The 15,383-nt window shown below is 39.0% G+C and overlaps 1 protein-coding gene across 9 annotated transcripts in view; it reads left to right on the forward strand.

Moving 5' to 3' along the window:
• The window catches only part of TSC22D2 (TSC22 domain family member 2), a 30,324-nt gene extending 15,199 nt beyond the window's left edge, over positions 1–15,125 (forward strand). Inside the window, exons 3-5 of one of the 9 annotated variants that reach the window (XM_054206402.1) lie at positions 3,641–3,712; positions 12,730–12,781; positions 13,512–13,651. In XM_054206402.1, the coding sequence (XP_054062377.1) occupies positions 3,641–3,712; positions 12,730–12,770 (113 nt within the window). In that variant the 3' untranslated portion in view covers positions 12,771–12,781; positions 13,512–13,651. Of the gene's footprint in view, positions 1–3,640; positions 3,750–4,145; positions 9,201–12,729; positions 12,782–13,511 lie in introns of those variants that run through there. The other 8 variants (XM_054206405.1, XM_054206398.1, XM_054206399.1 and 5 more) reach the window with 8 other exon arrangements.
• Positions 15,126–15,383: the final 258 nt, after the last annotated feature.

Below are 15,383 nucleotides of genomic sequence, written 5' to 3' on the forward strand. Positions count from 1 at the left end.
TTCTGTGTTCTTTCTATATGAGGCCTGTTAATTTTTCTCAGAAGGAATTTTTGTCTGACACAAGCTTCTGAAAAGGCCATCTGTGTTGGCTTGCTGCTGTCTAGGTAATAATAAATAGGTGGTTCTGCTTTGCTTTGGTTTTTCTCTGAGGTATTTAACTCGGGTTGTCTGGCCTGTTACTCTCATGTTCTTCCAAGACAGGTACTTAGGCCCTTTTAATCTTTTGGATCATTCCTGTTCTCAAAGTTAATGAAAACAGTAGTTGGTGATATTGAGAGAGGGAATTGTCTGAGGTGCTCAGGTGTGAATTTTTTGTTCTGCCACGTTTTGGCGGGGGGGGGAGGAGGAGTGTGGTATTCTTCACATGTTCCTCCTCTTGTTTCCCTTAATTGCTGATGTTGGTCAGTAGTTTGAAGACTGAAGCGTAGCTTCAGCTGTGTCAGGAGCAATGATGTTAGTATTCCTCCTCCACAGGTAGAAGCTGGAAAAAAGGCTTCTGTTCAGCAGCCTCTCTATGCTAAGCTGATATCCAGCACTTCCAAAGCCAGTATCGTTATTTAAACTAAAAGGCACTTATCTGTATGCTTGAAAGTTTGCCAGCTTTCATGGGCATGGTTTCTAGTGAAGCAGAGCTGTCTAGAATAAAGTTTGTATTTGGCATATGCTTGTCCTGATTAATGGCAGTGGGAGGACACTCCTTCTAATATGAGGTGAGGCTTTGGATGTGATTTAGACTTCCTTTTTAAAGGGACAGCTTGAAGTTTCAAGTGTTGAGAGAACTGATACAATTCTCATCCTTTAAGTTTAGTTGCATGAAAACTTTTGTTAGAAGGCACAACATTGGAGCATGTTGTGAATATTGACATTTGTGAGCTTTTAAAGGAAATAAATATGGTGTGTGTTGTAGGACTTCATTATAGAGAAATGGAGGCATTTTTACCAAGTGGAATATAGCTTGAATGTTTAAATGTGCTGAGCTAGTTGTCTGCCATAGTCTCTGGGACTGGAATAGAGCCTCTCCGTCCTTGGGAATGCCTGTTCTCCTCTCTCACCAGGGATGGAGGGGGAGAAGTGTCTGGTGTACCTCTTGTGGAAGAGGAGGTGGGCTCTCCTTCTCTGTCTTAGTGTCAGGGGCAACCCTTTCTGGCTGCTCTTGGCTCTGCTGTGTCAATCTGCCAACGCCAGGGACCGAGCCTTGACCTCTTGGACATAGCCGTCTGCTGGTGAGGGGACCTGAGGAATCTGCTTTAATGGTCCAGGCTGTCCCTTGGTTCAGTTCAGGCAGTGTCAGAAGGGCTTCTGGTGTTTCACCTGTCTGTCACACAGCAGCAGCAGGCTAGATTATACTGCTTCTGTACGCCAGTTTCTCAATTGTTTCTGCAAACTGAAAGGAGTTTTTGGTAATTCTCTAATGCCTGCTCTTCAGTGTGCTTAAAAATAGATGCCTCAACATTCTGAAACTCAGTCGTATTAGTTCAGACCTGCACATCAGGCATCATTCATGTTACCTTTGTGTGTTTGCTTTTCCTGTTTAGATAGTGCGCATGTACACACCCTCCTTAACATCTTGCTAAAATACAGTTACGGAGTAGAAAACGTTCTCTTAATTGTCTGAAGTAATGCAAAAAGCAATTTCAACAGTAGAGGATACAAATGAGAATTTAACGAGGTCAACTTTTTCATACCTTTACGGATGCTTGTTTAAGAATAGTACAAGAATAAATAGTGCATAGGGTATCAGCATAAAAATAGACCGTATGAAATACATACCCTGTGGTTATAAACCACAACTTTTTACATCTAACAATAGCAATAGGGTTTTATATGCTGCAAGTAAATTTATCTTGGAAGTTAAATGACTTTCTATTTACAGTCACTTTCTGAGGAAGAGATTTTTTTACATACTCCTCACAGACAACTGAATTAGAAAGAAGAGCTTGGGACTGGTCCTTCCCCTCAACAAAGGAATGCTCTGTTATCTGCAGATGCCAGTTGCTCTCCATACATTAAGTCCCTGCATCACTCAAATGTCCTTTGGCTATTGTGTTGCTCTTCCTATAATTAGTTGAATTTAGTTGTCGCTCAAGTGTGGAGTACTTCTTGCGAAAACAGAAGTAGTACCAACATAAGAGCATGGTATTTATCAGCATAATCAAGCAACCCCTGTAGCAGGTTTTAAGCTGGGTTCTGGGCTCACTTGGAATTATTTTTTTGAAGGGTAGAGTGGTGAATGTGGGAGGAGGAGTGGCAGACGCTTCAAACAAATGACTGCTGATCATTGCTGATACACAAATATCATTATTCTTGCCAGGTTTTTTGGTATACACCTGCCAAGGGAATCAAATTACTTCAGATAAATAGTGTTTTGTTGTGGTGCTGCTTTTGTGACTCTCTTGTTTTATGATTTCAACTGTACAGTAATTTGACTTAAATGGAAATAATTAAATAAGTTGGAGGCAAGCAAGTTTTAAGAAGCATTCTTGCCATGAACTTAGAAAAGGGATGGGCACGTGTGCTTCTTATGTTGGTATAAACCTCTAATTTTAAAACTGGCTTTAAAAGGAATTTGAACTAATACTAGCTTTTCTGAAGGTTTTTCAGCTAAGCTGTTGCATTCTTCACTAGGGCTGCTACAGCTATACCAAAGTAAGGATGAACTGCAGTATTGATGAAAGGAGTTTCTAAGCTTAAGTATAATGTTCTGAGACAGCTGCTAGCAGTAGAGAATTTTGACATTGTGCTTCATCTATTATCTTGTAAACAGTGAGTGTTCAGGTGAGACTTTGGAGACCTGAGCTCTTCAAATTACACTCTTGGTATAGTTGCTATCTGTGGGGCAAATGCGCACTGAACAATGGGGGGTCGGGCTGTCTCAGGGGCTCTGCACTGAGGACAGAATTTGTGCTGTAGTGTCTGGTTTTCAGCAGTCACTGGTGGGTGGTAGCTGGAGCACTCCCAGTTACTGCTTGGCAAAGCGCCTCCATACAGCGGTTGTCCTACTGCACCTCCAGGGGGGGAAGCATGAGGATGACTGACAACCGCTTACAAAGTTAGCAACACTTTAGACTCCACTTTTCAATTTTAACTTGATCTGGTTTTCAGTTGTAACTTAATCTGTCATAGTTTGAATGTGGCATATTTATCTCTGACTTCTAGGTCCCCTTGGAGAACGGGTGTGTTTTGATCATAAAGTAGGGTGCTAGGTAGAATAGAAATACTGGGTACTGTTTGCAGAGACATTTTGTGAAATATTAAAAATGTGAAAGGTATCTTTTGAATTTAGGTACGTATAGCATTAGAGCAGTATACAGCTTACCTATCCAAGACTGTCAGTGTGACAATGAGATGTTTCATTAATGGCTTTGCAGTAGCAACTTGAAATAGCATGAAAATCCAGAGGGCTTCAGGATTACTTTTTCTTTTTGAATCAGTATATCCTTAATGGAAACCTGTAGCAACAGTAAGGCCTTTCAGTCATTAAACTATTCTTTAGGCATTCTGTGAAGTCTGTAAACTTTTGGACATAAATTTAACCTGTCTGGACATCTAATTTACTTTGCAATGCAGGTTGAATAAGAGAGTTAGAATTTTTATTACGTACCTGTTTTCAATATGTCTGTTTGATTCTTGGATCTCATAGGAATCCGTCAACTGCATTCTACCAAGCGTTCCATTTCAACAAGTTACGCGAGTCAAAGACCTTCTGGGATAGGTATGAATGCTTAAGTATGGAATGCATACGTGCTGAGGTATGCATGAACAGCTTTGCTCTATGCAAGTTTCTCGTCATTTTTGTTTGCACAGAACTGCTGCTTATGTTTAAAACTTCATATTGGGCTTCTGCAGCCTGAAGGTCTGAAAGCAGTCACGGAAGTGACGTCTTCCTACTGAAACTTAAAACTAAATACGTCTAAAATATATTACATGATGTTTTTTTTCTTTCTCCTTCCATTATGCATGTATCATACATAATGTGTAAGCTGAAAGTTGTAAATATTTACACTAAAATATTTACAGCTTCCTTATCCAAAAAAAGGAAACTCTTTGGCATTGTGGCTTGAGTCGTATATCAGAAAACAAGTTGTGAAAATATTGTATTCAAACACGTTTTTGGCAAAGTTAAAATCTTCTGGTCTCAAAAACAGGGAAGGAAGCTTTCTGGCTTGCTTTCATTCTGGAGCTAGATGGGGAACAAATACGAACTGTGAGAAGATACGAGGACAAAGTAAACCTACCTACTAAGTTAGCATTGAACTCATGGCGAGAAACTGCAATGAAGTGCAACACAGTCATATCTGTTATGGATATGACTTGTCAGAGGTGCATTACTAATTCATCAGTAGCTGCAAACTGTTTCTTTCCTGCACTTTAATGATTTTGAAGGGTGTTTTTTTTGTCAGCATTAAGTTGAAGTCCTAGTGATTGTATGACTTCATGCCTTGTGATGCGCTGGCTTGTCACAATACTTCTGCTTAGCAAGCTCTGTAGAAGCTACTGAAGTATTGATAACTATTTCATCATTATACTGGCTGTGTTTGACTTGAGAGGCTTTTCGACTTGCAAAGCTTAACTGAATCCTGTAAAGTTTGCTTGGCAATAATTTGTATACCATACAACACTGGTGGTTAAAAGTAATATTAATGCATCCTGCTCTTGGGTTTTTTTTTTCTGAAGTGCTAGCATTAGGTTAAGTTTCAAAAGCACATCTTCCTTTTCTAGCAGAAACTTGTACAAATTTGCATTTTTGCTTTAAGCTCCGAATGATGCCACTTCCCTGTATTTATGGGATGGAGTTGGTATTTAGGTTCCAAGGACTTCATTATTTAATGGAAATAAACTTCAGGACCTTGAATGCAAATTTGGTAGTTAGACCAAAAGCTCTCTTCAAGGTGTAGCCTTTGTCTGTTTCTCTATTTTCATGTCTCTTAACTTGAAATAATTCTTAAAATGAGGAAGCTGAATAAAAAAAACCCCTAAAATCAAATAATTAATGGTTAAGATTGAGGCTTCACAAATCTGAGGTTTATGTACAGTGTCTGAAGCACGTACTGGAAGCATGGGATATAGAAAAACATTAAATTCAGGTAGAAGAATGTAAATGGCTTCCTTTAAAAACAGTCTTGTGTTTTTGCTGTTTAACACTTTGTGGTAAAAACAAGAACTTGTAAAAATATAGAAGAATTTATCAGGATTGATGCAAGTTTTAAACGTCTAATCTGTTCAAATTCCAAAGTCTTTGACAGGGTTTAGCAGGTTTTGCATTTATAACCCAGTTACTAGATTTTTCTTAAGAACACGTTACGTAGTTTTGTTCAGCTAGATGACTGAAACTGAAAAGCTTTCAACAGTAAACTTCCCATGAAAACCTAACAGAAGGAAACGTCAAGGACAAAGCTGGTAAAGCTGGTTGTAGGGTCTCTTCCCAGGGTGGGGGGCTGTGGAGCCCTGTCCGGGGGGCTGGTGGCAGCAGGACAGGAGGCTGGCTGTGCCCTGGCAGCTCCGCCTGGCCTGGGCAGGAGGGGATCTGCTGTCAGGCTTGAGTGGTTTGGTAACAGGTACAGGGGTTTTCTTGTGATCTCCAGTTTGTGAAAGAGAAATCTCTGCCGTGAAAACAATAAGCTCATAATTTCCTCAGAATCCCTTTCTTTCCCCATCCCAAAATGTGGGAGTTAACACACTGCAAAACATAAGGATCTTAAGCCTGTTGGCAGTAAACACTTTAATTACATTTTGCATCTCCTTCAGAAGTAATTTGTGAACCTCAGGGCTTGAGTTTAGTGTAAACATAATAGAAGATCTTCCTGTGTAATTTCAGTATTTTTTCCTAACAAATACAGACTATTCTCCTATGAGCAGACATCTCTTGAGACCATTTGAAGTCAGCAAAACTGACCACATGCTATTGCAATAGACAGTAAAAAAAATTGCTAAATTGCTCCAGTGAAATAGAGACTTGTTTATTTTTCAATAACACACCATGGCAGGGAAGAGTGCTGGTAACAATCGAATCATTAAATATTAGTGAAATACTAGTTGTTGCTGACACCTTTGCAGGAAGCCTGCAAATGTTGTTCTGCATAGTGTTCACGTAGGTGTTGCTAAGGGCACAAGTCTCATGGGTCTTTCTTTTCAGCTGGTGTGGTTACCCAGAGGATTAAGAACAGGAATAATGGCTTCTTGGCATGTTCACATGGGTCTGGGTGACTGCTCTTCTGTGCCTGGTTTGCCTTTGTATGGTAATAGTCCCGTAGGAGCTTCAGTTGGGCTTGCCTAAAACATAGCATTGTTGGTAAACTTGAATTTAAATCAATAGGATTTATGTTTCCACTGCATTTTTGAGTGAAGCATTAAACCTTCATAATATAAATTAACCCATAAAATGTGGATTTTCTGACTACGTTAGCACTCAGATAAATGTATTCTAAGTGTTGCTGGTGAACGTCTTTCTTATGTAAATGTGATGAATTAGACTGCATCCCTTCACATGATGGATTTTGCCAAACCTCTAGTTCGCTATTCCATGCCTTTCTGTTAAATGAGATGCTGCTACTGGAGACAGGAGAAAGTCGAGAATTGCACATCTCCCACTTCTTGATTTTAGCCTTATCTGGAGGTTCTTTTTGGGGCGAAACTTTTCTGATTTGAAATTAAAAGTCTAAAACTCCATGTGAAATTTAAAAACTCTTAGGATGAAGCTGACGTTTCATGTAGCACGCTGACCTAGTCAGTGTTGTGGTTAACATGTTTCTTCTTGATGCTTGCTTCTCATGGAAGTGGTGCGCAATGTGACTGTCTTCATGCATAGGGAAGAGTGTTTGGTTCATTAATATAACTCAAAACCTTACCAAAACTATGAAGGAGCCACATTTTTCTTTACTGTCAAAAAAAAAAAAAAAACCACAAACAAAACCCCGAACAACCAAACCAACAAATCCGAACCAATTAAACTCAACATCTTGGTTCTCCCCAGAAGTATCCTGTCTCTTATTAGACCTCATGCATTGCTTCTAAGATGAGTTATGATGTTGTGTTAAACAACTGATTTTTCAGAGGTTCATGTAAAACTGAAGAAAATTTTTCTGTGGAAGTACTTCTCTCTTTGGTGGAGGAGCGTAAGTAGACTTGCAGGGAAAGCCAGGCATCAGCTGGTAATCACAAGGCTCTGAATTCACTGCCTCAAACTTTCTTGTGTTCTCACGTTGCTTTGCAAAGAAAAATGATGAAAATCTGAAATACTTGCATAGATACTCTTTCAAGGCTGGGTAATAGATTGTATTGGGAAGCTGTCATTGTAAAATCTCATAATTGGATGGAGGCTAATTAAACATGCCTTAATAGTTTCAAGAATAGACAAGATTTCTCTGGATGGACTAAATAGCTCAACTGGTGGTAAGGCGTGAAGGGCAGTGGTTTAAATCACTACAAGTCCTCGTAAATGAGTAAACAAATGAGGGGAAAGAATAAATTAATGCACTTACTGTTTTGGTTTTTAGTTCACTTGCAAGGAAAACAAATGTGGGAACTCTTCAGGGCACCTTACTGTTCCTTCCAGAAAGGTTGCTTGATGATTTGATTTCAAGCAGTAACAACGAAAGAGCTGAAAGGGCTAGGGGAGATCACCTGGTTCAGGGACGTCTGTCTGAGACTGTGATGTGCAACATCTCTTCTTTGTGGTCTGTTCTGCAGGCAGTCTTTTCCAGACTTGAAGAATTAGCAATGTTGAGTGGTAGATTTTATGTATCTAAAAGCATGAGCTAAATAGTACAGTAATTCTTGATGCTAAAATTTAGAAGAAATGTCAAGAGCACGAAAAAGCAAGAAAACTCGTGCATTCTGGCAGTCTTTTGAGGGGTGCTGCTAAGAAATTCCTTGGGAAAGTAGTATGCAGGTAATCAGGAATACAGCTGAATACAGAATATGTATTTTGTTACTGACTAAAAAAACCTGAATCTTCAAAATTAGTTTATGTCATATGGTGAGTCGGATTTGCAGTCTCATTTAAATGTGAAACGCTATTACCTAGTCTAGTACTTGACAGTGCCAAAGTAGGGCTGTTTATAACTCTCATTCCTAATGCATCCAATGTTGGCATAAAGCACACATTTTACTGAGGACTGTGGAATCTCTAAAAATGAAACACTATGTTCTTTTTTTAAGCATACAGAGTGAATTAAGCTGCAGATACCTTTATTTTGAAGTTTGATTCCAAGTCTTTCTAACTAGCTTTTGAAGTGAATTTTGAAGTCAAGAACATGTCTCTTAAAAGGATGATAGGTATATCAAAGATACTAATGGTGAAAACACCAAGCTGAGTACAGTGGCGCTTGTCGAATTCACCATTGAAATAGAACTTGATGCATACCAATGTGAGGTGATGTTGAAGGTTAATTTTTCTTCCAGCTGTTAGCAAGTTAAAATTAAGACATTAACCTTTTTTGCTGTCTTATGATCCCCTCATCCTCAATTTTTCTATTAGTCACTTATTTTTTTCACTTTCCTTTTCTGTGAACAGTGTTGTTCAAGTTTTGGAATAGTAAGTAAGCCTTCTTCAACTGCAGAATCATGCTTTACAAAGAACACTTGTTTGATGATGACGCAATATCTGTATTTTTGGTGAAGCTGTACGCTGCTAAGTGTTGTTCTAACAGCGCTACCAAACACTTCTTTAAATAATATAGCTTGTTGATGATGCTGAAACATCTTTCCAATAATATCTTACCATACTCTTGGGATCCCATGTCTCCATAGGAAACGTTTTTGCAGCAATGAAGTCAGAATTATACCCAGGCTTTTAAGAATGCATTATGGAAAGTGTGATCGCTGCATATTGTGCAACAGGCATTAGAAATTAGATTTGCACTTGGAGTTACCACTTGTCTTCCGACTTTCTTAATCCATATGTACGTGATTGTCCAAGACACTTCTCTCACTTTGTTTGCAAGACATTTGAAACAAAAAAAATACAGTGCTATTCTTGAGTTGTAGGCATATAGGAGAAATAGTCCTAAAATAAAACATAAAGAATTTCGAGGTGCAAGCTGTAAGTATTTGATAGAACATTTGTTTCAAACACTGCATACCTGATAGTGAGCTATAGCTAAGCAGTGTTATTAGCAGTCAAAATCTAGTTTTCCCATTCGTCTTTCAAAGTAAAATATGAATAAATTACACTTAAGCCACTAAGATTTTTTTTTTTTAAACAATCAAAATGAGGATTTCCCAGACTAAATAGGGTTCTGCTTATCTGGTGTGTAAGGGAAAAAAATGTTGGGTTTACCATGCATCTCTGGAAATGGTAAAACTGTACTTTGTAATCTTTGTTGGTTTTGATGATTATAAATCTTGATGGGCTTCAGACTGATACTGGTATACCAAGATAAGCTCTTTTTGGTCCTTTACGTAACCTTAACTTGGAGGTCCAAGTCAAGCTGAATTGTTCTCTGAATTACAGTGTGTACGTATGGTAGCTAGTTGGCGGCAAAGTCTCAGTTTGAGGAGGGTGTGGGAAGCTTGCAAAAAAGTTATGAACGTCTTAAAAAAAAAAAAAAAAAAAAAAAAAAAAAGCCTAACCCATCTCTTCCAACCATCCTAAGTTACTTGATTGGATTTCTGCTTCTGTATTACAGCTTTGACAATAATTTCCAGAGTTCTGTAGCTCCTGGAACAAACAACTTTTTTTTGTCTAAAAGTATGGCAAAGCAATTGGTCTTTTTTTGTAAGAGGTAAATAGTGTCTTTCCACTTCTAACTCGTGAATGTGCAAGTTGAGACATTGGCTATACAGTGGATGGTGCACTCACAGAATGTATCAAACTCTTTCCAGTTACGACATCCAAAAAGACTTACCTAACAGATTTTTTTTTTTTTCCCCTGGCCTTTTCATAAGGACTGAATTGTATCTATAAATTTTATTCTGCAGCCATGGGATAAAATATTTTTATGCAAACTGGGATTTGATATCAACAGCCAAGGATCTGAGAAAAATATGAAATTTTAAGATTTGGCAGCATATTTGGACTATACCGTAAGAATAGCTGGCACTGGAGTACTTTGCTTCTGAGTGTCTCACAGGAGCTATTTGGTGTGGGAAGCACTATAAAATGAATAAAGGACAGACCCATATAGGAATGGTGCTATCATAAAATCTAGTTCTTGTATGCTTTTAGAAAGCAAAGTGACATACTGTGCTCAGGATAAAACAGCACCTGACTAACTGAAGGCTGCTCTGTCAGTGTGGAACTTCTCCTGGGGTGGTCTGCGTGGTCCCGGGCTCTGCCGAGCAGGATGGACATTGGGATTTGTGCGGGGAGCAGGTCTGCAATCCTGATGCAGTACTTTGATAGTAGTGCCAGCTGCTCTGGGGATAAGGGCAACAAGAATATACAAACAAATAAAAGTAGTGTATAAACTACTTCTGGCTTTCAGCACTCTGTTGTTAGCATCCCTTTTAAGTGTAAAAGATGGGTGGGAGAGCGATAGTTTCTCTGGCTGCGTTCAGCTCACACATACGGGGAGGGCCAGTTCTTACATCCGTGATGGGAACGCTGCACTCATGTAAAAGGCAGGCGAGAACATGGAGCACAAGGTGTAGCATGGGAAAGGCGCTTCTGCAGCGTGTCCGGCAGGTACAGGGTAGCAAGTGGTGAAGGGGAAGGCTGCCTGTCTTCCACCTTGAGAGGCTTTTGCATGGAACTGATCGAATGCCTTAACTTTGAGAGGTGTAATGGGCTTCACTTTTTAAATAATCATACTGCAAAGTAGTTGAAATGGGAATAAAGGAACAAGTCCCAGTCTCAAATTTAACTAGAAAAGTGTTGACAAAAGATGTCTAATTATGTGGTGAAGGAGATCCCACTACAAAGTGTGCTGTTTGCTTTAACTTTGTTTGCTCCTCTTTATCTCTTCAGAGCTGCCTCACCTGACTTGTAGAGTGGTGTTCATGAATGGCTGTATCAGGGACAAGGAGCAGTCTTGGGGAGTTCAGTGACTCTTGAACGCAAACATTTTAAACAGTTTCAGATAGATCTGAAACACGTTAATCCAAAATGGAAAAGAATATGTAACCTTGTCATGAATTATAAATACTTTTTATTCTAAAGAGGTTTATCATGAGTATGGCTTGAAAAAACCTTAGAAGACAGACACTGGAACAATTTTCTTATGAAATGAGTGTTTAGCACTTTTGCTTTAGGTTACAAGTTTTGTTCAGTTTAGAAGTAGAAGCTCTCACTCCCTCAGTCTAAAAAGCTGATTCCCTCTACTTGTAAATTCTTGGTGCTAGGCACTGACAATTCTTGTGAGACTTGTTGAAATGGATTTCTCTAAATAGCGTCATATTCTTTGAACAGTTGAGCTTTGTTTCATGTATGTAACTAATACTGCTGATCGTAATGCCAATACTCATTTTACAAAGCCTTAAGGATTTTTTTCTTAACATTTGGTTTCAGTGAATATTACGTATTTTCAGGAAGGCGAGTTTCCAAGCATGACTGCAAACCTTGCATTTTTCCCTTACGTTAGCTTTTTTTAAATGTAGCTGCATGCTGCTGATAGCAGCGTCCGTCGCTGGGGCAGCATTATCAGCGGTTATCACTGGTGGGGCTGGTAAACAGTCCAAGCACCGCTGTCTTGTGTCAGACACAGAGCTGGGGGGTAAAATCGGACCACGGAGACGTAGTGTAGGAGGGCGGGGACGCGGAGAGTGTGGGACCAGCAGAGCCTGTGTGTGGATGCAGCGTGCTGTGGGTGCCTTCCTCGGCCGCAGACGGCGGTGCGGGGTGCCCACTCTGACCCCCTGGGCAGAGCGACAGCTCCTCTCACATGGAGAGATCGGAGTCTGCCCGAGAACAGGGACGCCACCCCCCCGAAATTCTGACTCCAGAGAGTGACGAGTGAGTGACTGGCTTGTGTTCAGGTATTGTGACTTGAAAACAGGCCAAAAATATTAAGGCCTGAATGGCCGTAACCGGGGATTTCAAGATGTAGTTCAACATCTTGTTTCGTGTAGTAAATACACATTCTTATAGCAAGAGCAGAGATGTTTTGTTGGGTTGTTCTGCACTAGTAAGTCTTTGGAACAAGACTGACCCTATCTGTAACCAGCCCATGCGTTTCTGAGATGTTAAACATGATACAGGGTGAATTTGTTGAAACCGAGTAAGCGCGCTCGTGGAGTTTGGGCTTTGGTCATGTCTTACTCTTCTGCTGACTGCCGCCACTTGGTTGCAGAGTTGTAAATACAGTGCTGATCCAGGTACTTATAAACTGGAAAGTAGTTTTTAAGTAAAGCCAGAGAACAAATATTGTAATAGGTTTTTTCTTCAATGCTTTATAAAAACAATTTAGCAAAAATAAAACTGAAATGAAGGACCCCATTAATATCCCCTGAATCCATTTTCCCCAGTGAAGAAAGCTGGAAAATGAGGCAAGGAATCAAAGTGGTTAATTTACTGTTTATTCTAATGCATTTTTCTGGTTGTGGGTGTCATAAGCATAGCCTGAGGAATTATAAACTAAAGGAGCAGTGTCTCTCAAGAGCTCTAACAGCACTGGGTGATACCGTGTGTGCACGTGGGGAGGGAACCCCCATGATTGTGTACTGAATTACTGAACCTGTAGCTTTAGCCTCTCGGGGAAAGCATGTTCTAGGGATCCTGCAGGTGCCAATGGCTGCATAGTTTTAATTGAATGCTACAGAAATACTCACAAAGTTTTCTTCTTATATTTACAGTGCATCTGGTGCAAGTGTTGTTGCCATTGACAACAAAATAGAACAGGCAATGGTAAGTAAAAAATAAGTTGTTATTTCTGATAGGATTAGTGGTTCATCATGAAGCGTAAGTTTCCAGCTCTACCGTGTTTCTGTGAGTCTGTAACATCCCTGTATCAACCATTTCTGTGTCAACTACGGGGTGACCACAACTTTACTGTTGGCCCAGAAGTGTTCTTAAATTAATTTTGCTATGAATTTCTGTGAACAAGCTGATTGAACTTGAAGGGGTGCTGAAAATAAATAGCACATTTAAGTCTCTTACTTCAGCGAAGTTCACTACTTTTTCTTGTCACTTACGCTGTGCCACACTCGACATTTTTGTTATGTTTGATTTTCTTTTTTTCTTCTGCTGATTTAGAGGCTTTCTTATTTCTTGGTTTTCATACACCTCAGTGCTTGGGATTGTGCAACGCAGACTCAGAGCTTTAGAGCTGATGCTTTCATTCTGAGTAACTGGGCCGTAATTCTAGCCCTTGTCTTCAGGGTAACTGAGGTGACTAGAACTTAATGCTGAATGCTGGAAACAGCTTTTGATGCAAAGGCCACTCTACAGTGAATTCAAGAGCTAGGTTATTTGCTCTTGAAGGCTAATTTATCCATATAATTTCAGTGACGGGTGCTTTAGTTTTCCAGGCTTACCACCTTAATTCAGTGAAAGCAGTAAAATAGTAAATTCTGGGGTTGGAGTGGAATGAAACTGTTCTTTCACTTGGTGTAACTGTTAACTTTGTTCTTCACAGGATCTAGTGAAAAGCCATTTGATGTATGCAGTAAGAGAAGAAGTGGAAGTCCTGAAGGAACAAATAAAAGAATTAGTTGAAAGAAACTCTTTACTTGAACGAGAAAACGCACTGTTAAAATCTCTTTCAAACAATGATCAGTTATCCCAACTTTCAACCCAACAGGCCAATCCTAGTAGCACTTCACAGGCGCAAACAGTGATAGCACAGCCCCCGCAGCCAACGCAACCTCCACAGCAGCCGAATGTCTCCTCAGCGTAAAGCTTCCCTGCCTCCTTTGAAAACAAAACAAAAACCCGAGAGCAGTCTGTCCTTGTGTGCCACTGATGTTCTTTCCACTTTATATGAAAGCGAGTAGCCATGCTTCTGTTGTGTGTTTGGCCTTTTCAGTATTAGACAATCATTCTCCAAGAGCTGTCCCTCACGGGTATGTCATGAAGCGCAGTTGGTGTCCGCTACGTCATGGGTGCACAAGGGAGGTCGGAGGAGGAGTTATTCGTGCAACAAATGCGTTTGCTTGGTGTGCAGGAGTGAGGTCTTTTACGAGCTTTGGTGGCTCTCCAAGGTTTCCATTTCCCGTGGATTACTTTCAGCCTTGCTATCTGGTAAGAAGTAACAATTCATCTTAAGAGCCACTGTTCTTTCAATATAAGTAACATTTGCCTACATTAGTTTCATTTATTTGTTTTATTTATTACAGGGCTGCTATTTTCATAATGTACATGAACAATGTCACAGAACTTTTTTAATTTTTTTTTTTTTAATAAATGTATGTATCAGTAAAATGATAGATGGGATTGCATTTAATAGATAAAATGTTTAGGCAATAATTGAACAAAAGAATCCTGGCATATTTCTAACACTAATGGCAATTTACCCTTGGTATTTATTTACGGTAGTAAAGAATCCAGCTTGAATGTAAATTTTGTATAGAGTGTAAGTATGAAGACCATAGTGCATCTGTACAGGTAGTCACCAGTTATTGTGATATAATAAATAATTGATGGGCTATTTTGATGAAGAAAACTTTGCTCATTTCTGTTTCTACTTTCTAATAGAGAGAAATTGCCATGATTCCTCTGCTTTTTGACATTTCGTATAATTTTTTTTTTTTTGGGTGGGAATAAAAAGCTGTGAAATTGTTCAACCTACTTTGTAACCAAAGAAGCAAAGCTGTGTAATTGAGTTGTTTTTTTTTTATTTTATAATGCACATTCTTTATGTATTTTTATTTAGTGTTTTCTCATTCACAACTTTCTTTGCTGTCTAGCATGATCTGCATGACCTATAATCTTTGAACCACTTTCGTACCTCATGTTTTTATCCAGCACTCTTATTGTAATATGTAATAGTCTGTGAACAATGTCAAATAAAAAAGAAAGAACAGCTGGTGTCGGTGGAGCTGAGCTAGTGTGCTATGCACTAGTTGTTTAAAAAAAAAAAAATAAATGAAGTGAGCCATCTTTTGTTCATTTAAAATGGTGTTTTGAATTTCGTATGCAGAAAACGTTTTGTTACATTGCAGATTTTAATGTATTTAATAAATGCAACATGCAGATTAAGTGCAGTGTATACTGAGTATTTAAATTAAAAATGTACATTTCATAAATACAGTTTCAAGAGAGACCATCATTTGTGTAAACTAACGCAGTGTGTCAAATTGATGTATAAATATATATATATTTTAACACATTTTCTGAAATTAAACTGCAGTTTTGGTGAATTTTTTTGGCTGTAGATGTTGTTACAGTGTAACTAAATTCAGTAGAACTTTTTTCTTAAACTGGAGAAAGGTAAATTCAGTGAGCTAGTAATAGAATAATGCCAAAATTATAACTGCTTCTCTTGCAACAGAGTTTTTTTGTTTGTTCT

The sequence above is a fragment of the Rissa tridactyla genome, chromosome 6, assembly GCF_028500815.1.
Source record: "Rissa tridactyla isolate bRisTri1 chromosome 6, bRisTri1.patW.cur.20221130, whole genome shotgun sequence".
In the NCBI taxonomy this organism is placed as follows: Eukaryota; Metazoa; Chordata; class Aves; order Charadriiformes; family Laridae; genus Rissa; species Rissa tridactyla.